At 45.1% G+C, this 25,526-nt stretch overlaps 1 protein-coding gene across 1 annotated transcript; it reads left to right on the forward strand.

Annotated features, from left to right (window-relative positions):
• The first annotated feature begins 1,347 nt into the window (after positions 1-1,347).
• Positions 1,348-25,526, forward strand: Mto1 (mitochondrial tRNA translation optimization 1). Its single transcript, XM_070012177.1, has 12 exons — positions 1,348-1,653; positions 2,887-3,086; positions 3,163-3,280; positions 6,118-6,407; positions 7,821-7,933; positions 8,047-8,237; positions 8,492-8,622; positions 9,368-9,572; positions 10,010-10,181; positions 17,106-17,224; positions 23,533-23,693; positions 24,662-25,526. Exons 1-12 carry the CDS (start codon positions 1,437-1,439, stop codon positions 24,815-24,817), a joined length of 2,073 nt encoding a protein of 690 aa, XP_069868278.1. The 5' UTR covers positions 1,348-1,436; the 3' UTR covers positions 24,818-25,526.

Consider the following 25,526-nt stretch of genomic DNA (forward strand, 5'->3'; position numbering starts at 1 on the left):
GCATGCCTGAGGCCCTGGGTTCGATTCCTCAGCACCGCATAAGCAAAAAGAAAAAAGCCAGAAGTGGCATTGTGGTTGAAGTGGTAGAGCGCTTGCCTTAAGCTGAAGAGCACTGGGACAGCGCCCAAGCCCAGAGTTCAAGCCCCACAACCGACAAAAAAAAAAAAAAAAAAGAAGAAGAAGAAAGAAACATACCCATGTAACTAACCCCTCTGTACAGCATCTTTACGATTAAAAAAAAAAAAAAAAAAGCCAGGTTGAAGCCAGCTCAGGAAGGTCCCTGAGACTCTTATCTCCAATTAACCATCAAAAAGCCAAAGGGAGTTGTGGCTCAAGTTGTAGTGCACTAGCCTTAAGCAAAAGCATTTCAGGGAAAGCACCAAGGGGTGAGGGAAAATGTCAAAAAGACTAAGTAAAACAAAGCAGTGAAACCACGTGATCGCAGTGTTAACAGGTACAAAACAATAGTAGCGTAAGTTTGTGCATAAAAAAGTCAAAGTCAGGGGACTGGGAAGGTGGCTCAGTGGTAGAGTGCTTGCCTTGCATGCATATGAGGCCCTGGGTTCGATTCCTTAGCACCACATAAGCAGAAAAGGCCGTTAGTGGCGCTGTGGCTCAAGTGGTAGGACCCTAACCTTGAGCTGAAGAGTTGAGGGACAGCGCCCAGGCCCAGAGTTCAGGCCCCACAACCGACCAAAAAAAAAAAAAAGTCTAAGTCTTTGTAACCAAGTATTCACAGTGGGAAGTTGTGAGTTCTTTATTTCTCCAAGTGTTATGATTCTGCAAGGCCTGTGGATAAGGAATGTTTATTTTAATAATCAGAACGAAACTGTTCTTTAATGATCCAGTAGCTTGAACCTCCTATACAGGGAGGAGGTGTGTGGGAGGAGGGGGAAGGGGAGAAAGTAGGGAGGGAAGGGAGAGAGGGGAAGGAGAGAGTGGGGAAAGGGGAGAGAGGGGAGGGAGAGAGGAGGGGAAGTAAAAGGGTAGAGGGGAGGATAGAGAAGAGGAAGGGAAGATAGAAGAGGAAAGGGAGTGAGTGAGGAAGGAGTTCAAGGGAGGGGGTGAGTCGAGGAAAGGAGAAAAGAGGAGGGGAACGGAGTAAAAGGTGTGTGGAAGCAGGGAATGGAGGAGGAGAGACATAAGAAGGAAGGAGGAGCAGAGGAGGAACAAATAGACATTTAGCCAGAGACTCAACACAACGCCATAAAAAAACATTCTGCACCACCCAGGCAAGGCAACGCGGGCGTGGTGGTCAGGAATCCCAAGGACCCCACCGCAGCTCCAAGCCGCCAATCAGTGGCCACGCTGAACGTCGGCGTGCTGCGCCGTGACGTCAGAGCAAGATGGCTGCGCCCTGCAGGTCTTGTCTTCTTCCGGCTTCTGAGCCTTTCTAGCGGCTGGCCGGGAGTCAGCCTCGGCCGCCTTCGCCCCGCATGTTCTCCCTCCGAGGCTGCGGCCGCCGGGTCGCGGCTTCTCTCCGCAGACGGCACCTGTCGTTAGGCCGGCCCGGCAGCGACAGCGCGGCGCCTGGACCCCCGCACTTCGACGTGGTGGTCATAGGCGGGGGCCATGCGGGGACCGAGGCCGCCGCCGCCGCCGCTCGGTGCGGCTCCCGCACGCTGCTCGTCACGCACCGCGTGGACACCATCGGTGAGGAGCGCGGCGCCGACGCCTTTTTCCAGCCCGCGAGGCCGATGAGACACCGCCCCGCAGCGCAGGGTTTCTTCCCGCCGGGCTCCCACCGGCCGGGGTCCCGCAGTCTGCCCTCTGGGGCTTGCGTTGCAGGATGCGGGAACGAGGAAGGGCGGCGGCCCCGGCAAAGTTTAAACATACTCAGTGCTAGATTGTTCGTTCTTGGCTTTAGAGAAGGAATTAAGCCGGACGCCATGGCTCACGCTTCTACTCCTTGCTACTCAGGAGGTTGAGGCTTGAGGGTCATGGTTTGAAGCTAGCCCGGACAGGGAAGTCTGTGAAACTCTTGTCTCCAGTTAACCACCAAAGGCTGCAAATGGAACCGTGGGTCAAGTGGTAGGCGCTAGCCTTAAGCAGAAAAACTGAGCGCCCAGGACATGCACACACAAACATACTGTGCACACACATACACACACTGTGCTTGATTTAGAGGAAAGTTTCCCGAGTTAATAATATCATACTTAGGGGCTAGGAAGGTAGCTCAGTGGTACAGCGTTTGCCTTGCATGCCTGAGGCCCTGGGTTCGATTCTTCAACACCACATAAGCAAAAAGAAAAAAGCCGGAAGTGGCGATGTGGCTCAAGTAGTAGAGCGCTAGCCTTGAGCTGAAGAGCTGAGGGACAGCGCCCAGGCCCAGAGTTCAGGCCCCATGACCGGACCCCCCCCCCCAAAAAAAAAAATCCATACTTATAAGGAAAGGTCAGCCTACTAAAGTAGTGAAATTATGCACCAGTGGAAAGTTACAGAAGGAAATTCAAATATTCTCTTGTAGGATGCCCTGGACAACTCTTGCATTCCATTGGGACTGTGGGATTTTCCTTCTAGTATCTTCCAAGTTTTCTGGGGTTTTTGTTTGTTTCACGTAAGATAATTCTAGTCCCGCCGGGCGCTGGTGGCTCACGCCTGTAATCCTAGCTACTCAGGAGGCTGAGATCTGAGGATCGCGGTTCAAAGCCAGCCCGGGCAGGAGAGACCGTGAGACTCCTATCTCCAATAAACCACCAGAAAACCGGAAGTGGCGCTGTAGCTCAAGTGGTAGAGCGCTCGCCTTGAGCTGAAGAGCTGAGGGACAGCGCTCAGGCCCAGAGTTCAAGCCCCACGACCGACAAAAAAAAAAAAAAGATAATTCTAGTCCCTATTAGGCACTCACTGTATGTAAGGTGACTATTATTTCATGTCAATTCTTTTTAGGTCAGATGTCCTGTAATCCTTCCTTTGGTGGCATCGGGAAGGGACATTTAATGAGGGAAGTAGATGCTTTGGATGGCCTGTGTTCTCGAATCTGTGACCAGTCTGGTGTACATTACAAAGTATTAAACAGGCGGAAGGGGCCAGCAGTCTGGGGACTGAGAGCTCAAATTGATAGGAAACTCTATAAACAAAACATGCAGGTAAGAATAAAACATGGGAATGGGCAAGATGGTGGCAGTTATTTAATGCTTGGTTTCAGTGGCAGTCTCTTTTTAGAAAGAAATCCTCAATACACCACTGCTTACAGTCAGGGAAGGAGCTGTAGAAGACCTCATTCTCTCAGAACCAGAACCAGAGCATGCTGGGAAATGCCGTGTCAGCGGTGTTGTTTTGGGTAGGTACTGCTTAATGGTGTCATTGACCTCATGACAAATTATTTTACAGAAAGATACGGAGATTTCTTTTTTTTTTTTATTCTAGGGAATTGTATTTTCTCAGCCTAGGTAAGGGATACTAAATACTCACGTTTTTCCTTTCATTTTGCCTATCATGAAGGTTTGGGGCTCATCAGTAGTGTAGGTCCCTGTAGCCTGCAAAATTGTGTTTTTTCCTCTTAGTCCTATTGTCATTTCTTATTTTTTTGTAACAATACTGGCTTTTTTTGGAGGAGGAAGGGGTACTAGTGCTAGGTCTTGATTTCAGGGACTGGGTGCTATCTCTTAGTTTTTTCGCTCAAGCCTAGCACTATAGTACACTTGAGCCACAGCTCTGCTTCCAGGTATTTGCTAGTTAATTGGAAATAAGAGTCTCATGGACTTTCCTGCCAGGCTGGCTTCAAACTGGGATCTTCAGATCTCAGTCTCCTCAGTAGCTAGGATTATAGACATGAGGCACTGGTGCCCTGCTTAGTTAAAAACCTTATGGTTACAAACTTAATTTTTATTTAAAGACTTGTGTATTTAGAGATTTGGGGACATGGCTCCAGTGGTAGAACCCCCGCTCTGACTCAATACTACCAAAAAAGAAGGGAGCAAAGACACCATTGGCACATACCACTGTGATCCTCCAGGTTTTAGCTTCTTGAGTAGCTAGGACTACAGATGTGAACTACTAGGGCATTCAGTTCATTTTAACCATTTTTTTTTTTGGCTGGTCATGAGACCTGAACTCAGGGCCTGGGCATTGTCCCTCAGCTCTTCAGCTCAAGGCTAGCGCTCTACCACTTGAACCATAGCCCCACTTCTGGCTTTTTCTGCTTATGTGGTGCTGAGGAATCGAACCCAGGGCCTCATACATGCAAGGCAAGCACTCTACCACTGAGCTACCTTCCCAGCCCCGATTTTAACCATTTAAGACTGCAGTTCTGCTGGGCACCAGTGGCTCACACCTGTAATGCTAGCTACTCAGGAGGCTGAGATCTGAGGATTGAGGTTCAAAGCCAGCCAGGGCAGGAAAGTCCGTGAGACTCTCATCTCCAATAAACCACTAGAAAACTGGAAGTTTTCAAGCGGTAGAGTGCTCACCTTGAGCTGAACAGTGCAAGGACAGTGCCCAGCCCAGAGTTCAAGCCCCACGACCAACAACACAAAAACAATGCAGTTTCATGTCATTAAGTATATTTACCATTTTTAACCTGTATATGTTGTTATATATGTTTGTATTTTAGATCTAACTTCTATATATGAGAAAAAAAAACGTGCTGTTTATCTCTGTGAGGCTGACATAATTTTTTCCAGCTACATCCATTTCCCTGTAAATGACATAATGTTAATCTTTCTGGTAGATGAGTAGTAAAATTCTGTTGTGTGTGTGTGTATACCACACCTTCTTGATCCACTCATTTATCGTAGCACATCTAGTCTATTTCCATAATGTGGCTCTTGTGAATAGTAAGACAATGAACATGGATATCCTAGTGTCTTTACTATATCCTGATTTGTAATATTATTGGTAAATGTCCAAGAGTGGTATCATTGGATACCATATTGTTCTGTTTTGTTTTTTGAAGACTCTCCAAACAATCTTCCAGAGTGGTTGTACTGCTTTACCTTCCCACCAACAGTGTAATAGGGTTCCTTTTCCCCCCACATCCCCACCAGCATTTATTGTTCATATTCTCTTCTGGCCAATCTAACTGGGGTGAGATAGAATCTTAGTGTTAATTTGATTTGCATTTCCTTTATAGCTGGAAATGTTGGGCATTTCCTCATGTTTATTGGCCAATCTTTTTCTGAGAAGTCTTTATTTAACTCTTTTGCCCATTTATTAATTGGGCAAAAGGGGGGTAGTTTCTTTGCTTCTTATATATTTTGGATAATAGACCCTTGTTGAATATAGCTGATAAAGATCTCCAATACTGAAGGCTGCTATTTTAGGTTAGCAGCCATGTCTTTAGCTGTGTAGGAACTTTTTTTGTTGTTGTTGTTGTTTTGTTTTTTTGCCAGTCCTGGAGCCTAGACACTGTCCCTGAGCTTCTTTTTGCTCGAGGCTAGCACTCTGCCATTTGAGCCACAGCATCACTTCCAGTTTTTTCTGTTTATGTGGTGCTGAGAAATCAAACCCAGGGCTTCATGCATGCTAGGCAAGCACTCTACCACTAAGCCACATTTCCAGCCCCGTGTAGGAACTTTTTAGTTAGTTGTAATCCCATTTGTCAATTGTCTCTCCAACGTACTGAGCCTCTGGAACTGCCAATAAGTTCTAATGTTTCTCCTACTCCTTCCTGTAGTACTTTTTTAATGTTTCAGGCCTGACATTGAGGTGTTTGATCCATTTTGAGTTGATATTAATACAAACTGACAGACACGAGTCTTAATTTCAGTCTTATACATATGGATGTGAGTTTTTTCCAGCATGATTTGTAGAAGAGGCATTTTCCACCAAATACATTTGGCTTCTTTGTCAAATCATGTGGCTATAAGTGTATGCGTTTATTTCTGGATCTTCCAGTCTATCCCATTGGCTTTCAGGCCTGTTTTTGTGCCAGTTTTAATCTTTTTTTTATTATTATTATTATAGCTCCATAATGAAGTTTAAAGTCTGGAATTGGGATTTCTCTAGCTATTTAGGGTATTTTGTGGTTCCATGTGAATTTTTAGACTTTTTTTTCTGTCCGTGAAGGACAGAGTTTCGTTTTTTGGGGGTTTTTTATTTTGTAATTTTAATGTAAAGTAGTCATTCTGTGGTAACAATAAGAAAACAATTATTCTTTTTTTTCTCCCTGTTATTCAGTGGATGGAAGCACAATTTCTGCAGAGAGTGTGATTCTGACTACTGGGACATTTCTCAGAGGCATGATTGTAATTGGGCTGGACAAGTATCCTGCCGGACGTTTAGGAGATCAGTCTTCTATAGGTCTGGCCCAGACTCTAGAGAAGTTGGGATTTACAGTGGGAAGATTAAAGACTGGGACTCCTCCCCGAATTGCCAAAGAGTCTATTAATTTCAGCATTCTGAACAAGCAGACACCAGATAACCCATCCGTACCATTCAGCTTTCTCAATGAGACTGTGTGGATTAAGGTAAAACAAGTCATGAAAACCTGGCTCTACAGGGACACTATAGCAAAGATAGCTGAATCATTTCTTTCCTTTTCCTGTTTTGTTGTTGTTTATTTTTCTTCTCCAGTTGTGGACTTGAACCCTGGGCCTGGGCACTGTCTTTCAGCTCAAGGCTCAAGGCTACAGTGCCACTTCCAGTTTTCTGGTGGTTTATTGGAGATAAGAAAGAATTTCACAGACTTTCCTGCCTGGGCTGGCTTTGAACCGACATCTCCAGATCTCAGCCTCCTGAGTAGCTAGGATTACAGGAGTGAACCACCAGCACTCTCTGTGAGATTCTTCTCTCCAATTAACCACCAGAAAACCAGAAGTGGTGCTGTGGCTCAAGTGGTAGAGTGCTGGCCTTTAGCTGAAGAGCTGAAGAGCTCTGGACCAGTGCTCTGGTCCAGAGTATAAGCCCCACAATCAACAACAACAAAAAATGAGTAAATAGTATAATGAAACATTAATCATCACTCGACTTCAGCATGTAACTTTTTCTGTTTTGTTTTTTGTTTTGGTTATATTGGTCTGAGTTCTGGGGCTTGAACTCAGGGCCTGGGCATTGTCCCTGAGATTCTTTTTTTTTTTTTTTTTTCTCTTGGTGGTGGGTCCTGAATTCTAGGCCTGGGCGCTGTCCCAGAGCTGTTTAGCTCAAAGCAAGTGCTCTACGACTTGAGCCACAGCGCCACTTCCACTTCTGGCTTTTTCTGTTTGTAGTATCAAGGAATCAAACCCAGGGCTTCATTTATGCTAGGCAAGCACTCTACCACTTTGAGCCACAGTGCCACTTCTGGGTTTTCTGGTGGTTAGTTGGAGGTAAGAGTCTCATGGCCTTTCCAACCTGGGCTGGCTTTGAACTGTGATCCTCAGATCTCAGCCTTCTGAATCGCAGGGATTATAGGTATGAGCTACTAGTGCCTGGCTTCCTTCCTTCCCTCTATTCCTTCCTTTTTTTCTTCTTTTCTAGTGTCTTGCTTAGACTTAGGTTCGTCTTTTGGGTTCCTTATCTGGGATAGGAGTACTTCCTAAGTAGTTCACTCCAGGCATTATACATACATTGAATGTCTATTAAGGTAGGGAGATGCTTGGCACTGGTGGCTCACGCCTGTAATCCTAGCTACTCAGGAGGCTGCGATCTGAGGATCCCGGTTCAAAGCCAGCCCGGGCAGGAAAGTCCGTAAGACTCTTATCTCCAATAAACCACCAGAAAACCAGAAGTGGTGTTGTAGCTCAAGTGGTAGAGCACTAACACTAGCTGAAGAGCTGAAGGGTGGCACTCAGGCCCAGAGTTCAAGCCCCAAGACCAAAAAAAAAAAAAAAAAGGTAGGTAGATATTGTGTGGGCTTTATTTGGATCAGAGACAAACCACATATCTGGTTATTATGTTTATAGCCAGAAGATCAGCTGCCTTGTTACCTGACCCACACCAACCCCAGAGTGGATGGCATTGTCCTTGAGAACCTCCACCTTAACAGTCATATTAAGGAAACCACAAAAGGGCCTCGGTAAGGACAAAATATCAGTACTCAATTACTTTAGGGAATAATGTCCATCTTTTCTTGTCATTATTAGTGCTGTTACTCATTTGAATTTCTTTTATTCCAATGTCCTTTTCTAGATACTGTCCCTCTATTGAATCAAAGGTGTTACGCTTTCCAAACCGTGTCCATCAAGTTTGGCTGGAACCTGAAGGATTGGATTCTGACCTTATCTACCCCCAAGGCTTGTCTGTGACACTGCCAGCTGAACTGCAAGAAAAGATGATCACAAGTATCAGAGGCTTAGAGAAAGCTAAAATGATTCATCCAGGTAAAGAGAATCACAACCTCCTTCAGAGCAGCTCAGCATTATTAGTGAGAAGCTTGTAGCTACTTTCATTTTGTCTTAGAGCTCAGCATTATTAGTGAGAAGCTTGTAGCTACTTTCATTTTGTCTTAGAGCCTCAGAAGATGAAGCTCAATGTTTATACATTTAAAATAGGCTTTTTTTTTTTTGCAGGATATTCATTGAGGGGGAAAATCCAACTCTGCTTTTTATTTATTTAATGCAGTTTTCTTTGTCAGGTTATGGTGTTCAGTACGACTACTTAGACCCCCGTCAGATCACACCTTCTCTTGAGACTCATTTGGTTCAACGACTTTTCTTTGCTGGACAAATAAATGGCACCACGGGTTATGAGGAAGCTGCAGCTCAAGTAAGAGCTTAATCAGATGTTACAGTAAGTCAGAAAGGAAGCTCACACCAGTGGCTCATAATCCTCACCACTCAGGAGGCTGAGATCTGAGGATCACGGTTTGAAGCTAGCCCATGCAGGAAAGTCTGTGATACTTTTAATCTCTAATTGATTACCAAAAAGCCAGAAGTAGAGCTATGGCTCAAGTGGTAGCTTGCTAACCTTGAGTAAAAATGCTTAGAGGGCCGGGCACCGGTGGCTCACACCTGTAATCCTAGCTACTCAGGAGGCTGAGATCTGAGAATCGCGGTTCAAAGCCAGCCCAGGCAGGAAAGACCGTGAGACTCCTATCTCCATTAAACCACTAGAAAACCGGAAGTGGCGCTGTAGCTCAAGTGGTAGAGCACTTGCCTTGAGCTGAAGAGCTGAGGGACAGCGCCCAGGCCCAGAGTTCAAGCCCCATGACCAACAAAAAAAATAAATAAATAAATAAAAATGCTTAGAGGCAGAGTCCAGGCCCTGGACTTATCATGGCCATGTGTGTGTGCGCACACGTGCACACACACACACACACAAACACACACAGCTCCAAGGAGACACAGCTTGTCAACATGGCATATTCCTATTATGCTGAATGTCTCCACCTCATGGCCTGCTTACAGGGCTGTTCCTCTTCCCTGCTTGCAGATCTTTCCAGGTGGTGTGCTGGGTGAGATAGCTGTGCTCAGTTCATAATGACCTTGTAAACATTGCAGTCCTCTCATAGGGTGTGATAGCTGGAATCAACGCCAGTCTGCGGGCCAGTGGCAGGCCACCCTTCATCGTGAGTCGGACAGAAGGCTACATAGGAGTATTGATTGATGACCTCACCACTCAGGGCACCAGCGAACCATACCGAATGTTCACCAGCCGCGTGGAGTTCCGCTTGTCACTGCGTCCTGATAATGCTGACAGCCGGCTCACATTCCGAGGTAATTCCACCCAGTCCTGTGACCTGATTTATTGTTCTTTAAAACTTCTCTTATCAGGCACTGGGATTGTAGCTTAGTGGTAGAGTGCTTGCCTAGAATTCATGAAACCCTGGGTTCAATTCTTTGATACCACATAAAAACAACAGAAAGGGGGCTGGGAAGATGACTCAGTGGTAGAGCACTTGCCTTGCATGCACGAGGTCCTGGATTCAATTCCTCAGCACCACATAAAGCAGAAAAAGCCGAAAGTGGCACTGTGGCTCAAGTGGTAGAGCACTAGCCTTGAGCTGAAGAGCTGAGGGACAGTGCCCAGGCCCAGAGTTCAGGCCCCACAACTGACCAAAAACAAAAATGGAAAAAAGTTATTAATGAAACCATAAAAATAAAATAGAATGTTTAAAAAAAAAATTTCTCATGGCATTCATTCTCTTCCATAGGGTACAAGGAAGCTGGCTGTGTGTCCCCACAACGATATGAAAGAGCTTCTTGGATGAAATCTTCCTTAGAAGAAGGTATTTCTGTATTGAAATCCATTGAGTTTTCCAGCTCCAAATGGAAGACATTAATCCCACAGGCTTCTATGAGTGTTAATAAAAGTCTGCCTGTCAGGTACGTACTTTTTTTCCTAGTGGTATTGGAGTTTAAACTCAGGGCCTTATTCTCACTTAGTTTGCTTACTCTGCTTGCCTTCTACCATTTGAGCTACACCTGTTCTCCTAAATAGTGCACACGCTACTCCTGAGTCTTGAATTCAGGGCTTAGGAACTGTTCTTCAGCTTTTATGCTCAAGGCTAGCACTCTGCCAGTTGAGGCACTGCTTGACTTCCTGTGCTTTGGTAGTTAATTGGAGATAAGAGTCTCATAGACTTTCCTGCCTGGGCTGCCTTCAGACCACAGTTCTCAGATCTCAACCTTCTGAGTAGCTGGGATTACTGGTATGAACTACTGTTGCCCAGTTCAAACAGATTTTAAATAATATTTGCATTATTGCTAATAGTAGTAATAAGTAGAAGTTTATTATTACAAGTATTTTTTTTTTTCCTCCCTCCTCCTATTGTTACAAGTATTAAGTTCACACCATAGAAGTGAACACCTGACTCAGTGAAGAACAGGTCACTAATAAGGATGGTGGGTGTTTTGGTCTATTTAGGCTATTGTAGCAAAAATTCCTTAGGGCTAATAGTATTGTTCAGCAGCAGGCTACTTTTTTAGTTTGTTTAATGCCCCAGCACAATCAATCATCAATCAACAAGTAAATAAGAAGCTTTTAAGAACCGAACAATTTATATACAAGAAAAATGTACTTGTCACAGTTCTGGAGACTTGAGATGTCCAGGATCTGGTACCAACAGATTTGGTATCTGGTGAAGCTTATTCTCCCAAAATAGCACCTGCTCCTTTTACCTTCTCATGGCAGAAGGAACAAACAGACTCCTTCCCCCATGATACTTTATACAGCTTCTAATCATGTTCCTTAGGGCAGGTCCCACCTTATAGTAATAGCAACAGAAAATGAGGATCCAACATATGGGAAACACCCAACATGCACACCATAGCAGTGAATATATTTTGCTACCACCAGTTTTAGTCCATTTGATGTTATTATAAAAAACACCTGAAGCGGGCTGGGAAGTTGGCTCAGTGGCAGAGCACTTGCCTTGCAATGCATGAGGCCCTGGGTTCGATTCCTCAGCACCACATAAACAAAAAGCCGGAAGTGGCGCTGTGGCTCAAGTGGTAGAGCGCTAGCCTTGAGGTGAAGAGCTGAGGGACAGCACCCAGGCCTAAGGTTCAGGCCCCACGACCGGACCCCCAAAAAAAAATACCTGAAGCTGGGCACCGGTGGCTCACCCCTGTAATCCTAGCTACTCAGGAGGCTGAGATCTGAGGATCGTGGTTCAAAGCCAGCCTGGGCAAGAAAGTTCGTGAGATCCCTTTTTTTGTGTGTGTGAAAATACTGTACAGAGGGGTTACAATTACATGGGCAAGATAATGAGTACATTTCTTAGCAAGCATTGTAGCCTCCTCCTCTGTTTCCCCTTCCCATCCCTTCCCATCCTCCCCCCCTCTTTTTTTGGGGGGGGGGTCCAGTCAGGGGGCCTGAACTCTGGGCCTGGGCGCTGTCCCTCAGTTCTTCAGCTCAAGGCTGGTGCTCTACCACTTGAACCACAGCGCCACTTCTGGCTTTTTCTGCTTATGTGGTGCTGAGGAATCAAACCCAGGGCCTCATGCATGCAAGGCAAGCACTCTACCACTGAGCCACCTTCCCAGCCCTACATACTGTATTTTTAAGGCAGTTTATCAAAATCACCAATTTGGAAGTGAAACTCCCAAGTTTAGCAGCCTCATCTGTTGGGCGTCTGGTGAGAGTATGGTACAGGTGGTATCATGATGATAGAAGTATGGAGAGGAGGTCACAAAGTAAGGCCAGAAGCCAGGGTTTCAGGTGCCACAGTTGGTCTTCTTACAGCAGCTCACTAGTGAGGACTAACTTCATGAAACTCATATTACTCTCCCCTCCCCACCTCTCCTTTTTTTTTTCTCTTGTGGAACTGGGATTAAAGTCAGGGCCTTACACTTGTTAGGCAAATGCTCTACGTCTTGAACCATGCCCTTGTTCTTTTAGTTTTAGGTTGCCTTTCAGATAGTGTTTCTCATGAATTTTGTCCAGGCTGGACTCAAAACTGCAGTCCTCCGGTTTTTACCTCCAGATGCTATAGTGGGTATTACCACTATACCCTGCATAGCATCGATCTTTCCTAGAGACAACACCCCCCAGCAATCTAATTACCTTCCATCATTTTTCCTACTGAAGGTTTCACACCCACTCACACTGGGGACCATGTGCCCAGAACATGAGCCTTTGGAGAACACTCTCAAACCATAGTGTCCCCAGAGAGGAGTGGCACTCTTGGTCTCAGGGTCAGACACAGGAGTTTAAACAGATTTATTGAAGTGAAATGAAAGCAACCCCATGGGAGACTGAGGAGGGCAGTCAGCCACAAATGCTGAGTCTTCATTTTAACACCACAACAAAAAAAATATGTTTCCATTTCCTGGAATTTGTTTTGGTAGGAAGTATTTTAGATGTTCAGAGGCGTTAAAGCCTTTGTGTTCCTTCTGCTAAGTATATCCTTCTTTAGTTGTATTTTAGATCTAGCTTTCACATATGAGAGAAAATGTGCCATTTTTCTCTCTGCTTGGCTTACCTCACTTACCATGATTTGTTCTAGGTCCGTCCATTTCCCTGCAAAGAATATAATCCTATTCTTTCTAAGAGATACATAAAATTCCATTGTGTATATGTACCACATTACAAATGTGCTCTTTATAGAGTTTAGATATTCTAAGTATGTTTTCTTTTAGGAGTTTTACAGTTTTGAATGTGCAATGTCATTATGTTGCAAAGTACATTTTTTCCTGACTTATTTATTGTCTTGGCTTTCTTGGCAAATCATTTGATCAAATACATGACAGTTTAAAATAAATTAATTTTAAAAATAAAAACCAGGTGCCAATGGCTCATGCCTGTAATCCTAGCTACTCAGGAGGCTGAGATCTGAGGATTGCAGTTCAAAGCCAGCCTGGGAAGGAAAGTCCATGAGACTCTTTTGTTGTTGTTGTTGTTGTTGTTGTTCATGAGGCTTGAACTCTGGGCTTGGGTGCTATCCCTCAGCTCTTCGGCGCAAGGCGAGTGCTCTACCGCTTGAGCCATAGCACCATTTCTGGTTTTCTATTGGCTTATTGGAGATAAGAGTCTCACAGACTTTCCTGCCCCGGCTGGCTTTGAACCATGATCCTCAGATCTCAGCTTCCTGAGTAGCTAGGATTACAGGCGTGAGCTACTGGCACCCACTTCCATGAGACTCTTATCTCCAATTAACCACCAGAAAACCAGAAGTGGCGCTGTGGTAGAGTACTTGCCTTGAGCTGAAGAGCTGAGGGACAGTGCCCAGGCCCAGACTTCAAGCCCTACAACCAAAAATAAAAATAAAAAGGCTGGCCCGGTGCTGATGGCTGATGCCTGTGATCTTAGCTACTCAGGATGCTAAGACTCGAGGATTGTGTTTGTAATCCATGAAATTTTATTAAGGGTCCGGTCATGGGCCTGAACTCTGAGCCTGGGCGCTGCCCCTCAGCTCTTCAGCTCAAGGCTAGTGCTCTACCACTTGAGCCACAGCACTACTTCCGGCTTTTTTTTTTTTTTTTTTTTTTGCTTATGGGTGCTGAGGAATTGAACCCAGGGCCTCAAGCATGCAAGGCAAGCGCTTTTACCACTGAGCCACCTTCCCAGACCCATCCATGAAATTTTATAACCACAAAAAGCGCCATAGCTCAAATGGTAGAGCACTAGGCTTGAGCACAAAAGCTCAAGGATAGGACCGAGGCCCACAGTTCAAGCCCCAAAACTGGCAATCAATCAATCAATAAGAAACTGGGTTCCCATGGCTCATGTCTGTAATCCTAACTACTCAGAAGGCTGAGATGTGCAGGAAAGTCCAGGAGACTCTTACCTCCAATAAACCACTAGAAAACTAAGTGACGCTGTGGCTCAAGTGGTAGAGCGCTCGTCTTGAGCTGAAGAGCAGAGGGACAGCACTCAGATACAGAGTTCAAGCCCCACGACTGACCAAAAAAAAAAAAAAAAAAAAAAAGGCTGAGATGAGGATCCCAGTTGAAAGCAAGCCCAGACAAAGTTTGTGAAGCCTTTCTCTCCATTTAACTACTAAAGAATCCAAATGGAGCTGTGGCTCAAGTGGCATAGCACTAGCCTTGAACAAAAAACCTCAGAAAGCCGGGCGCTGGTGGCTCACGCCTGTAATCCTAGCTACTCAGGAGGCTGAGATCTGAGGATCGCAGTTCAAAGCCAGCCCGGGCAAGAAAGACCGTGAGACTCCTATCTCCAATAAACCACCAGAAAACCGGAAGTGGCGCTGTAGCTCAAGTGGTAGAGCGCTCGCCTTGAGCTGAAGAGCTGAGGGACAACGCCCAGGCCCAGAGTTCAAGCCCCACGACCGACAAAAAAAAAAAACCTCAGAGACATGACCAGGCCAGTGCCTTGCACTTTGCCAGTTCTGGGGCTTGCACTGCCAGCTTTTTCTGTTTATGTGATACTAAAGAATCGAACCCAGGGCTTCATGCATGCTAGGCAAGCACTCTACCACTAAGCCACATTCCCAGCCCCCCTCAAAAACAATTTTTTTTAAGCCAGAAATGATGTATGGCTCAAGTGGCAGAACACCAGCCATGAGTAAAAAGCCAAGCAAGAAGAACAATGCCCTGAGTTCAAGCCCCAGTATTAGAAAAAAAAAAAAAGTGTTACACAAGGGTTTATTTCTATTTTTTCTGTTCTTTTCCTTTAGTCTAAATAGCTTTTTCATAGTAACACATTGTTTAGATTACTGTAGCTCTAAAAGGCATTTTATTTTTGTTATTTTTTTAATGCCATTCTGGGGCTTGAATTTATGGACTGGACACTGTCCCTGACTCTCATGGATGGTCCTGCCCAAACTGGTTTTAAACCACAATCCTCAGATCTCAGCCTCCTGAGTAACTAGGATTACAAGCATGAGCCACCAGCATCTGGCCCATCGTTATGTTTTAAAACTAGGATGTGTGAGACCTCCAATCATACTCTTTCAAAATTGTTTTGACTATTCCCTTGAGATTGCGTAGGCTTTTATGATGTAATGTTCCATTTTTGTGAAAGTGCCGTGTCAGTAACTTTTTAAATTAATTTTAGAGCCCCATGTAAATGAAATAACACTACACTATAAAGTAATTTCAAACAAGACCCTTAGAATAGCCAGATTAAGCTGGATGCCAGTGGCTCATGCCTATAATTCTATCTACTTAGGAGGCTGAGAATTGAGGATTGCAGTTCAAAATGAGCCGAGGCAAGAAAGTCCATGAGACTTTTTTTTTTTTTTTTTTTTGTCAGTCGTGGGGCTTGAACTCTGGGCCTGGGCGCTGTCCCTCAGCTCTTCAGCTCAAGGCGAGCGCTCTACCACTTGAGCTACAGCACCACTTCCGGTTTTCTGGTGGTTTATTGGAGATAGGAGTCTCATGGTCTTTCTTGCCCAGGCTGGCTTTGAACCGCGATCCTCAGATCTCAGCCTCCTGAGTAGCTAGGATTACAGGCGTGAGCCACCAGCGCCCAGCTTGGTCCATGAGACTTTTTATCTCCAATTAACTACCAGAAAACTGGAAGTGGAAGTAGTGCTGTGGCTCAAGTGGTAGAGCGCTAGCCTTGAGCTGAAGAGCTGAGGGACAGCACCCAGGCCCAGAGTTCAAGACCCATGACCAATCAAAAAAAAAAAGAATAGCCAGATTACTCTTATTTCTTTCCAAAGTACAGTGAACAAATACAGCACTATCTATGGAACATTAGGGTATCAGTAAGCTGCTTTTTTGTGTATCGGTACCAGACTAGAGCTTGAACTCAGGGACTGGGCACTGTCTGTTAGCTTTATTGCTCAAGACTGGTGCTCTACCAAGTGAGCTACAGCTCTACTTCTTGCATTTTGGTGGTTATTTGAAGATAAGAGGCTCATAGACTTTTTTCCCCAGGCTGGCTTCAAATTGTGATTCTCTGTTCTCAACTTCCTAAGTAGCTAGAATTATAGAAGCTACCTGTGCCTGGCTCAGTAAGCGTTAATAACTGTTTCTGCCCAATGCAGAAGCATTGTAAGAAGCATTGCAAACATGAGGGAAGTGTGGTTACAAGCCATGCACCCTCCTTACTGCACAGACTTCTATAGAACCCAGCTAACAAGAGTTTCATCATATTGTCAAATCACAAGGAACATACTCTGTAGGTCATGCTATGTCCTAGTTGTCCTTTTGTATTCATGTCAAAAGTTTTTATTTATTTGGCCAGTCCTGGGGCTTGAACTCAGGGCCTGGGCACTGTTCCTGAGCTGCTTTTTTTGGGGGGGGTCTGGCGTGGGGCCTGAACTCTGGGCCTGGGCGCTGTCCCTCAGCTCTTCAGCTCAAGGCTAGCGCCTTGAGCCATAGCTCCACTTTGACTTCTTCTGCTTATGTGCTGCTGAGGAATTGGACCCAGGGCCTCATGAATTCAAGGCATGCACTCTACCACTGAGCCAGTTTCCCAGTCCCACTACATGGAATTTTGACAGTTCTCAGTTCTGTTTGGACTACCAACTACAAGTGGCCTAAAGCCTGTTGGGCTAAAACAAGGAGAGAAGACAGTGATATGTGCAACTAACTGGGACAATTACCCATTTTCAGGCAATTCATACAGGTTACCAAAAAGATTATGCCAAAATATTAATGTTGCGTGTAGATCACGTGAGAGGGTAAGATTTCCAGTAACTTGGTTCATGAGCACTTGTTAGGACCCAACTAGTGAGACTTCAACTTTGCTTATTTTTCAGAAGCACTGGTACTCTTTTAACCTGAATTTGATCCCATATACTACCCAGAGGTGGAGGCAACTGGACTACTTTTTGCTGAAAATTGTTTAAAATTCCTTTATAGCCACAGTGTTACATAACTTTCCTGTCTTTGCAGAGCCCTAGATGTTCTGAAGTATGAGGATGTTGACATGGAGTTGTTAGCCAGCGTGGTGCCAGAACCCTTGAGAAAGTACACTGAATGTACAGAGCTAGCTGAAAGACTGAAGATAGAAGGTACAGAGTCCGGCTTTAAGTACATTCTCAGTCCAAAACAAAATTTTCTACTTAAGTTGCCTATACACTCTTTCTTCTGTTTGTGCAAATTTAAAAGGTATAATTTGGGCTGGGAATGTGGCTTAATGGTACGTGCTTGCCTAGCATGCATGAAGCCCTGTGTTCAATTCCTCAGTACCACATTAACAGAACAAGCCAGAAAGTAGTGCTATGGCTGAAGTGGTAGAGCACTAGCATTGAGCAAAAGAAGATCAGGGACAGTGTCCAGGCCCTGAGTTCAAGCTTCAGGTCTGGCAATAGATAGATAGATAGATAGATAGATAGATAGATAGATAGATAGATAGATAGATAGATAGATAGATAGATAAGCTTCAGGTCTGGCAATAGATAGAGAGAGAGAGAGAGAGAGAGAGAGATTCAATAGACTTCCGTGGGATGGCTCCTGCTCTAATCCTAACTACTCATTGGGGGCTATGGCTCATTGGTATGGTAGAGCACTAGCCTAGAACAAACCTCAGAGACTATGCCTAGGTCCTGAGTCCAAGCCAGGGGGAAAAAAACAAAAAACAAGCTGGGTACCAGTGGCTCATACCTATAATCCTAGCTACTCAAGAGACTGAGGTCTGAGGATTGTGGTTTAAAGCAAGCCTGGGCAGGAAAGCTGATGAAACTCTTACCTCCAATTAACCTTCAAAATGCCAGACTGGAGGTGTTGCTCCAGTGATTGTACACCAGATATTAGCAAAAAAGCTGAGAAACAATCAAGCCTTGAGTTTAAGCCTGTACCTGTACAATCAATCAACAATGAAATTTATTTATTTATTTATTTATTTTGTCAGTGGTGGGGCTTGGACTCTGGGCCTGAGCACTGTCCCTCAGCTCTTCAGCTCAAGGATAGCGCTCTACCACTTGAGCTACAACGCCACTTCCAGTATTCTGGTGGTTTATTGGAGATAAGAGTTTCACGGACATTCCTACCTGGGCTGGCTTTGAACCGAGATCCTCAGATCTCAGCCTCCTGAGTAGCTAGGATTACAGGCATGAGCCACCAGTGCACAGCTGAAATTTATTTATTTATTTTTGGTCGGTTGTGAGGCTTTAACCCTGGGCCTAGGTGCTATCCCTCAGCTCTTCAGCTCAAGGCTAGCGCTCTACCACTTGAACCACAGCACCACTTCCAGCTTTTTTTGTTTTCTGCTTATGTGGTGCTGAGGAATCGAACCCAGGGCCTCATGCATGCAAGGCAAGCCCTCTACCACTGAGCCACCTTCCCAGCCCCTGAAATTTAATTTTTTCCTTGACCTTTTTTCCTATTTTCTCCATCTAAAATTCTAGGAATAACTGTCTGATTTTTGACAGTATTCGAAATTATTCTATCACTGACAATACTTCAAAGCTGGTATAGAATTGCAGAGGCAAGCCGGGCACTGGTGGCTCACGCCTGTAATCCTAGCTACTCAGGAGGCTGATATCTGAGGATCATGGTTCAAAGCCAGCCCGGGCAGGAGAGACCGAGAGACTCCTACCTCCAATAAACCACCAGGAAACAGGAAGTGGCGCTGTAGCTCAAGTGGTGGAGCGCTCGCCTTGAGCTGAAGAGCTGAGGGACAGCGCCCAGGCCCAGAGTTCAAGCCCCACGACCAACCAAAAAAAAAAAAAAAAAGAATTGCAGAGGCATCCCCTCATACATGCAGCACCTGATAATCAGCTTATTGACCATCGTGTCACAGAAGTCTGGTTCTTTATGCTATTTCACTCAAGGCTGACACTATACCCCTTGAGCCACAATTTCACTTCCAGCTTTTTGATGGTTCATTGACAATAAGAGGCTCAAGGATTTGTCTACCAGGTTGACTTTGAACATGGATGCTCAGCTCTCAGCTTCCTCAGGAGGTTTTGAAGCAGGCATAAGCCACCAGCAGCTGGCTTTCCCATTTTTTATGATGAACATTTTCAAACAAAAGTATGGAGGAGCTCTGTGCCACTGGCTCACGCCTGTAATCCTAGCTACTCAGGAAGCTGAGATCTGAGGATCTCGGTTCAAAGCCAACCTGGGCAAGAAAGTCCTTGAGACTCTTATCTCCAATAAACCACTGGAAAACCGGAAGTGGTGCTGTGGCTCAAACTGTAGAGTGCTCCCCTTGAGCTGAAGAGTGCAGGGACAGCGCCCAAGCCCAGAGTTCAAGCCCCACGACCGACCAAAAAAAAAAAATATGGAGGGCTGCCAGCCACCAGTGGCTCATGCCTATGATCATAGCTACTCAGGAGGCTGAGATGTAAGGATCATGGGTCAAAGTCAGCCCTGGCAAGAAAGTCTTCAATTAACCACCAGAAAACTGTAAGTGGTGCTGTAGCTCAACTGGTAGGTGGTCGCCTTGAGCTAAAGAGCTGAGGGACAGCGCTCAGGCCAGAGCTCAAGCCCCAGATGGAGAGAGAGAGAGAGAGAGAGAGAGAGAGAAAGAGAGAGAGAGTGTAAAGGGCTTAGTGGTTGCCTTGAGCTAAAGAGCTGAGGGATAGCCCAGGCCAGAGCTCAAGCCCCAGATGGAGTGAGTGTGTGTGTGTGTGTGTGTGTGTGTGTGTGTGTGTGTATGAAGGGCTTACCTCAGTGTTTAATTATTTAGGAATTGCCACTGGAATTTCATAAATTAGTTTGCAGTTTTATTTTGGCAAATAAATATTAGATGCAAGTTGAGTAATCCAGAACAATTCTAGGAAACTATGACTTTAACCATGGCATAGCCACCATTTTCCTTGTCTTTTAAAGATAGTAACATCAATAAAGATGAAGTAACTGGGCTGGGAAGGTGGCTCAGTGGTAGAGCTCTTGCCTTGCATTCTTGAGGCCTTGGGTTCGATTCCTCAGCACCACATAAGCAGAAAAAAAAAGCCGGAAGTGGCGTTGAGGCTCAAGTGGTATAGTCCTAGCCTTGAGCTGAAAAGCTGAGGGACAGCGCCCAGGCCCAGAATTCAGGCCCCACGACCGGACCCAAAAAAAAAAAAAAAAATGAAGTAGCTGGATACAGGTGGCTCACACCTATAATCTAGCTACTCAGGAGCCTGAGATGTGAGGATTGTGGTTCAAAGCCAGCCTGGGCAGGAAAATCTGTGGATGGTTTTCTTTTTTTTTTTTTTGGTTCCAGTCGTGGGGCCTGCACTCTGGGCCTGGGCACTGTCCCTCAGATCTTCAGCTCAAGGCTAGCGCTCTACCACTTGAGCCACAGAGCCACTTCCAGCTTTTTCCTTTTTGCTTATGTAGTGCTGAGGAATCGAACCCAGGGCATCAGGCATGCAAGGCAAGCGCTCTACCACTGAGCCACTTTCCCAACTTCTGTGGTTGGTTTTCAAATTGCTACTTTGATCTCCCCAACTAGACAAATTTCTTGAAGGCAGAAATTAGTGTCAGATTGTATTATTTTTCTTGTTTATAATTTTGTACTAATGTATCATATACAATATTGCCCTACACCTTTTTTTTTTTTGGGGGGGGGGTCCGGTCATGGGGCCTGAACTCTGGGTCTGGGTGCTGTCCCTCAGCTCTTCAGCTCAAGGCTAGCGCTCTACCACTTGAGCCACAGCGCCACTTCCGTTTTTTTTTTCTTTTCGCTTATGTGGTGCTGAGGAATCGAACCCAAGGCCTCAGGCATGCAAGGCAAACGCTCTACCACTGAGCCACCTTCCCAGCCCCTGCCCTACACCTTTTACATGCATTATATCACTTGATACTTAGAACTGCTCTGTTCCAGAGAGATAGTAGCATCATTACGCAAATTTTATAAATAGTAACTTGCTCGAGATCACTTATGGCGAGGAGCAGAGCTGGAACTTGAATTTAGTTTGTCTGACTGCAGTGTCTGTTTTCTTTTGTTGCCACAGAGACCTTTAGAAGAGATCTGAGTGTGCCCTTACCATGTCCAGCAAAGGATCTCAGACCCCTCATTAGGTGATGGATGAGCCTTGCTGGGGTAATTCATTGGTAGAGCAAGACTCAGAGGAGATTTTCTGTTTGAGTTAGGGATGGAAGCAAATGCTTTCACAGCCTCAGAGACCTCCCTCCCTCCAGTAGAACAGAGGACCATGATTTAGGTGATAGTTTTTTGTTTTGTTTTTGTGTATGTGTGCCAATACTGGAGCTTCAACTTGGGGCTTGGGTGCTGTCCAGAGATTTTTTTATTTTCTTTTCTTTTTTCGCCAGTCCTAGGGCTTGAACTCGGGGCCTGTGTACTGTCCCTGAGCTTCTTTTGCTCAAGGCTAGCATTCTACCACGTGAGCCATAGCACCACTACCAGCTTTTTTTGTTTATGTGGTGCTGAGGAATCAGACCCAGGGCTTCATGCATGGTAGGCAAGCATTCTACTACTAAGCCACATTCCCAGCCCAAGTCTGGAGATTTTTTTTTTTTTTGCTTGAAGCTAGCACTCTACCACTTCAGCAATAGATCCATTGTCTGACTTTGTACTGGTTATTTGAATATAAAAGTCTAATGGAGGGCTGGGAAGGTGGCTTAGTGGTAGAGTGCTTGCCTTGCATCGAACTCTGAGTTCGATTCCTCAGTACCACATAAGCAAAAAAACCCGGAAGTGGTGCTATGGCTCACATGGTAGAGTGCTAACCTTAAGCTGAAGAGGTGAAGGACAGTGCCCAGGCCCAGAGTTCAGGCCCCATGACCAACAACAAAAAAACGTCTCATGGACTTTGCTGCCCATGCTGGCTCTGAACCACAATCCTCAGATCTCAGCCTCCTGAGGAGCTAGAATTACAGACATAATTCACTAGCACCTGGCATGAAATTAGGTTTTTTTGTTTTGTTTTGTTTTTGTTTTTGTGGTCAGTCGTGGGGCTTGAACTCTTGGCTTGGACGCTGTCCCTGAGCTCTTAAGCTCAAGGAAGTGAGTGCTTTATCGCTTGATCCACAGCACCACTTTCTGTTTTCTAGTGGATTATTGGAGATAAGAGTCTCACGACTTTACTGCCCCGGACTTTCCTGCCCCAGCTGGCTTTGAACCATGATCCTCAGATCTCAGCTTCCTGCATAGCTAGGATTACAGGCATGAGCCACCGGGTGCCTGACTTTTAAAACAGATTTTGATGTCCGGCATCGGCATTGGCATCGCATCAGGTGGCTTACGCCTATAATCCTACCTGCTCAGGAGGCTGAGATCTGAGAATCGTAGTTCGAAGCCAGCCCAGGTAGAAAAGTCCATGAAACTCTTATCTCTAATAAACCAATAGAAAACCGGAAGTGGTTCTGTGGCTCAAGTGGTAGAATGCTCTCATTGAGCTGAAGAGCTGAGGGACAGTGCCCAAGCCCCATGACCAACAAAAAAAACCAAAAACACAGGTTTTGAATTTAGTTAGGAACAAAGTACTTTAATTACAATATAATTACCAAATTATCTTCCTAATTCCACTTTTAAATAAAAACTTTAATCTTAGCTAGGATTACAGATGCGAACCACTGGTACGTGGAAAATTATCTAAATTATGTGTGTTGTCAACTAAGAAGTTTCCCTAACAAGGGAAAATAAGGGCTTCTCTAGCATGCTCAAGGTTCCATCCCCAACACCATATTCAAACAGGTATGTACTAGGCGCTGGTGGCTCATGCCTATAATCCTAGCTACTCAGGAGGCTGAGATTTGAGGATCACAGTTCAAAACCAGCCCAGGAAGGAAAGTCGTGAGACTCTTATCCTCAGTTAACCACCAGAAAATGGGAAGTAGTTCTGTGGCCCAATTGTTAGAGTTCTCACCTTGAGCTCAAGAGCTGAGGGACAGCACCCAGGCGCAGAGTACAAGCCCCATGACTGACCAAAAAAAAAAAGTATGTGTGTATGTATGCACATATACATGTATTCATATGTTTATGTGTGTCAATCTATATGCATATATAGACTCATCTCTAGTTAATCACCAAAAAAGCCAGAAGTGGAGCTGTTGCTCAAGTAGTTGAGTTCTAATTTTGAGCAAAAAAGTTCAGGGACAGTGTCCATACCCTGAGTTCAAGCCCCAAGACAAGCACCAAAAAAAAAAAAAAAAAAAAAGAGTCATACTGCCTTGAAAAGCAAATTCAATTCTTTTTAGTTTTCTAGATACTTCAGTTGAAAAAGACATAAACTAAATGGCCGAGCGTTGTAGTTTAATATACAAGGTGTTTTCTTTATCATAGCCTCAGTTTCCTCATCTGCCTGGTGCCAAATGAGTATCAAATAAGTCGGGTACACAGAAGCTCTTTGTAACTAGTTGGGGGTTATACAAATGTGGGTTGTTGGTATAACCTGGATATCAACATAATTCTAATTTTGTTCACCAGCAACTTATGAATCAGCACTGTTCTATCAACTACAAGAAATAAAGGAAGTTCAACGAGATGAAGCTCTCCAGCTGCCCGAAGACCTGGATTATTTGACTATCAGAGATGTGTCTTTGTCTGATGAAGTTCGAGAGAAGCTGCATTTCAGTCGTCCACAGACAGTAAGAAAATAGTGGGATAAGAACAAGTTATAAATAAAGAACCAGTGCTGGGGGGGGGGCCGGGAAGGAGGAGTTGGGGAGATAGGAAAGGAAAGGATGGTAGGGGAAAAAGGAGGAGGTAACAGTGCTCCATAGGAAATGTACTCATTACTCATGTAACTGTAACTCCTCTGTACAGTATTTTTACAATAAAAAACATATATGGAAGAAAAGGAAAAAAAAAAAAAACAGTGCTTGGGGCTGGGAAGGTGACTCAGTGGTAGAGTGCTTGCCTTGCATGCATGAGGCCCTGGGTTCAATTCCTCACCACCACAAAAGCTGAAAACGCCAGAAGTAGCACTGTGGCTCAAGTGGTAGTATGCTAGCCTTGAGCTGAAGAGTTGAGAGACAGCGCCCAGGCCCAGAGTTCAGGCCCCACAACCGGACCCCAAAAAAAAGAAAAAAAAGAAGCTTAAGGACAGGAGCTGGGAAGGTGGATCAGTGGAAGAGCGCTTGCTTTGCATGCATGAAGCCCGGGGTTTGATTCTTCAGCACCACATAAACAGAAAAAGACCGAAGTGGTGCTATGGCTCAAGTGGTAGAGCACTAGCCTTGAGCTGAAGAGCTGAGGGACAGTGCTCAGGCCCAGAGTTCAAGCCCCAGGATGAGCAAAAAAAAGAAAAAAAGATCAGCCTTGAGTAAAAATGTTAAGGACAGCACCCAGCCCCTGAGTTCATGCCCCCTGAACAAAGAGGGAAGGAAAAAGATAATAACTTAAAAATATATAATCTTTGTGTGGTGGTATATGTCTGTATTCCCAGCTACTTGAAGGACTTGATGCCAGGCTAGGAGACCAGACCCCAGTTCCGAAATCTAAATATTTTAACATAGGCTTAATTTATAAGCTACACTATAAAGTTGCTGTAACTTAGAGAATGGAAGTGATTTGACATGGCTGGCTCCTGTTCTCTTGTGCTTTAATCCTTTAGATCGGGGCTGCCAGTCGGATACCTGGAGTGACGCCTGCTGCCATTGTCAACTTGCTCAGATTCGTGAAGACGGCTCAGCAGAGACAGGCAGCTGCACAGGAACTGCCCCCAGCTAAGCCGTGCCCACCTGCTGCACATACGTTTCAAGAGCTCTAGCTTGGCTGGGAAGGCGACTCAGTGTAGAGCGCTTGCCTTGCATGCATGAGGCCCTGGGTTCCATTCCTCAGCACCACATAAGCAGAAAAAGCTGGAAGTAGCACTGTGGCTCAAGTAGTAGCTTGCTAGCCTTGAGCTGAAGAGCTGAGGGACAGCGCCCAGGCCCAGAGTTCAGGCCCCACGACCAACAAAAACAAAACAAAACTAAAAAAAGCTATAAACCATTTTACTCTTTTCCTTGGAAACTCTAATGCAGTGACCCTACTGTATACCCTAATATATAACATTCAGCAAAGAAAGATGATAGACCAAAACTCAACCTGAAGCCGGGTATGATTCTACACATATGTAATCTAACACTCAGAAAGGAGGCTAAAGCAGGATGATCATGAGTTCAATGCTGGTTTACCCAGTGAGACTGTTTCAAAAAATTAAAAAGAGCCGAATCCGGGCGCCAGTGGCTCACGCCTGTAATCTTAGCTACTCAAGAGGCTGAGATCTGAGGATCAGGGTTCAAAGCCAGCCCAGGCAGGAAAGGCCGTGAGACTCTTTATCTCCAATAAACTACTAGAAAGCCCGAAGTGGCTTTGTGGCTCAAGCAGTAGAGCTCGCCTTGAGCTGTAGAGTGCAGGGACAGCACCCAAACCCAGAGTTCAAGCCCCACAACTAACCAAAAAAAAAAAAAAAAGAGCCCAGTACTGGTGATTTA

The sequence above is a fragment of the Dipodomys merriami genome, unplaced genomic scaffold (genome assembly GCF_024711535.1).
Source record: "Dipodomys merriami isolate MVZ:Mamm:240054 unplaced genomic scaffold, mDipMer1.0.p SCAF_89, whole genome shotgun sequence".
Lineage (NCBI taxonomy): Eukaryota > Metazoa > Chordata > Mammalia > Rodentia > Heteromyidae > Dipodomys > Dipodomys merriami.

Excerpts from the sequence above, each read along its gene's own strand:
- Mto1 (XM_070012177.1), top strand. The coding sequence starts at position 1,437 with ATGTTCTCCCTCCGAGGCTGCGGCCGCCGGGTCGCGGCTTCTCTCCGC. Across the intron at positions 7,934-8,046 it reads GAAACCACAAAAGGGCCTCG|ATACTGTCCCTCTATTGAAT; the intron begins GTAAGGACAAAA and ends GTCCTTTTCTAG. Across the intron at positions 10,182-17,105 it reads AATAAAAGTCTGCCTGTCAG|AGCCCTAGATGTTCTGAAGT; the intron begins GTACGTACTTTT and ends CTGTCTTTGCAG.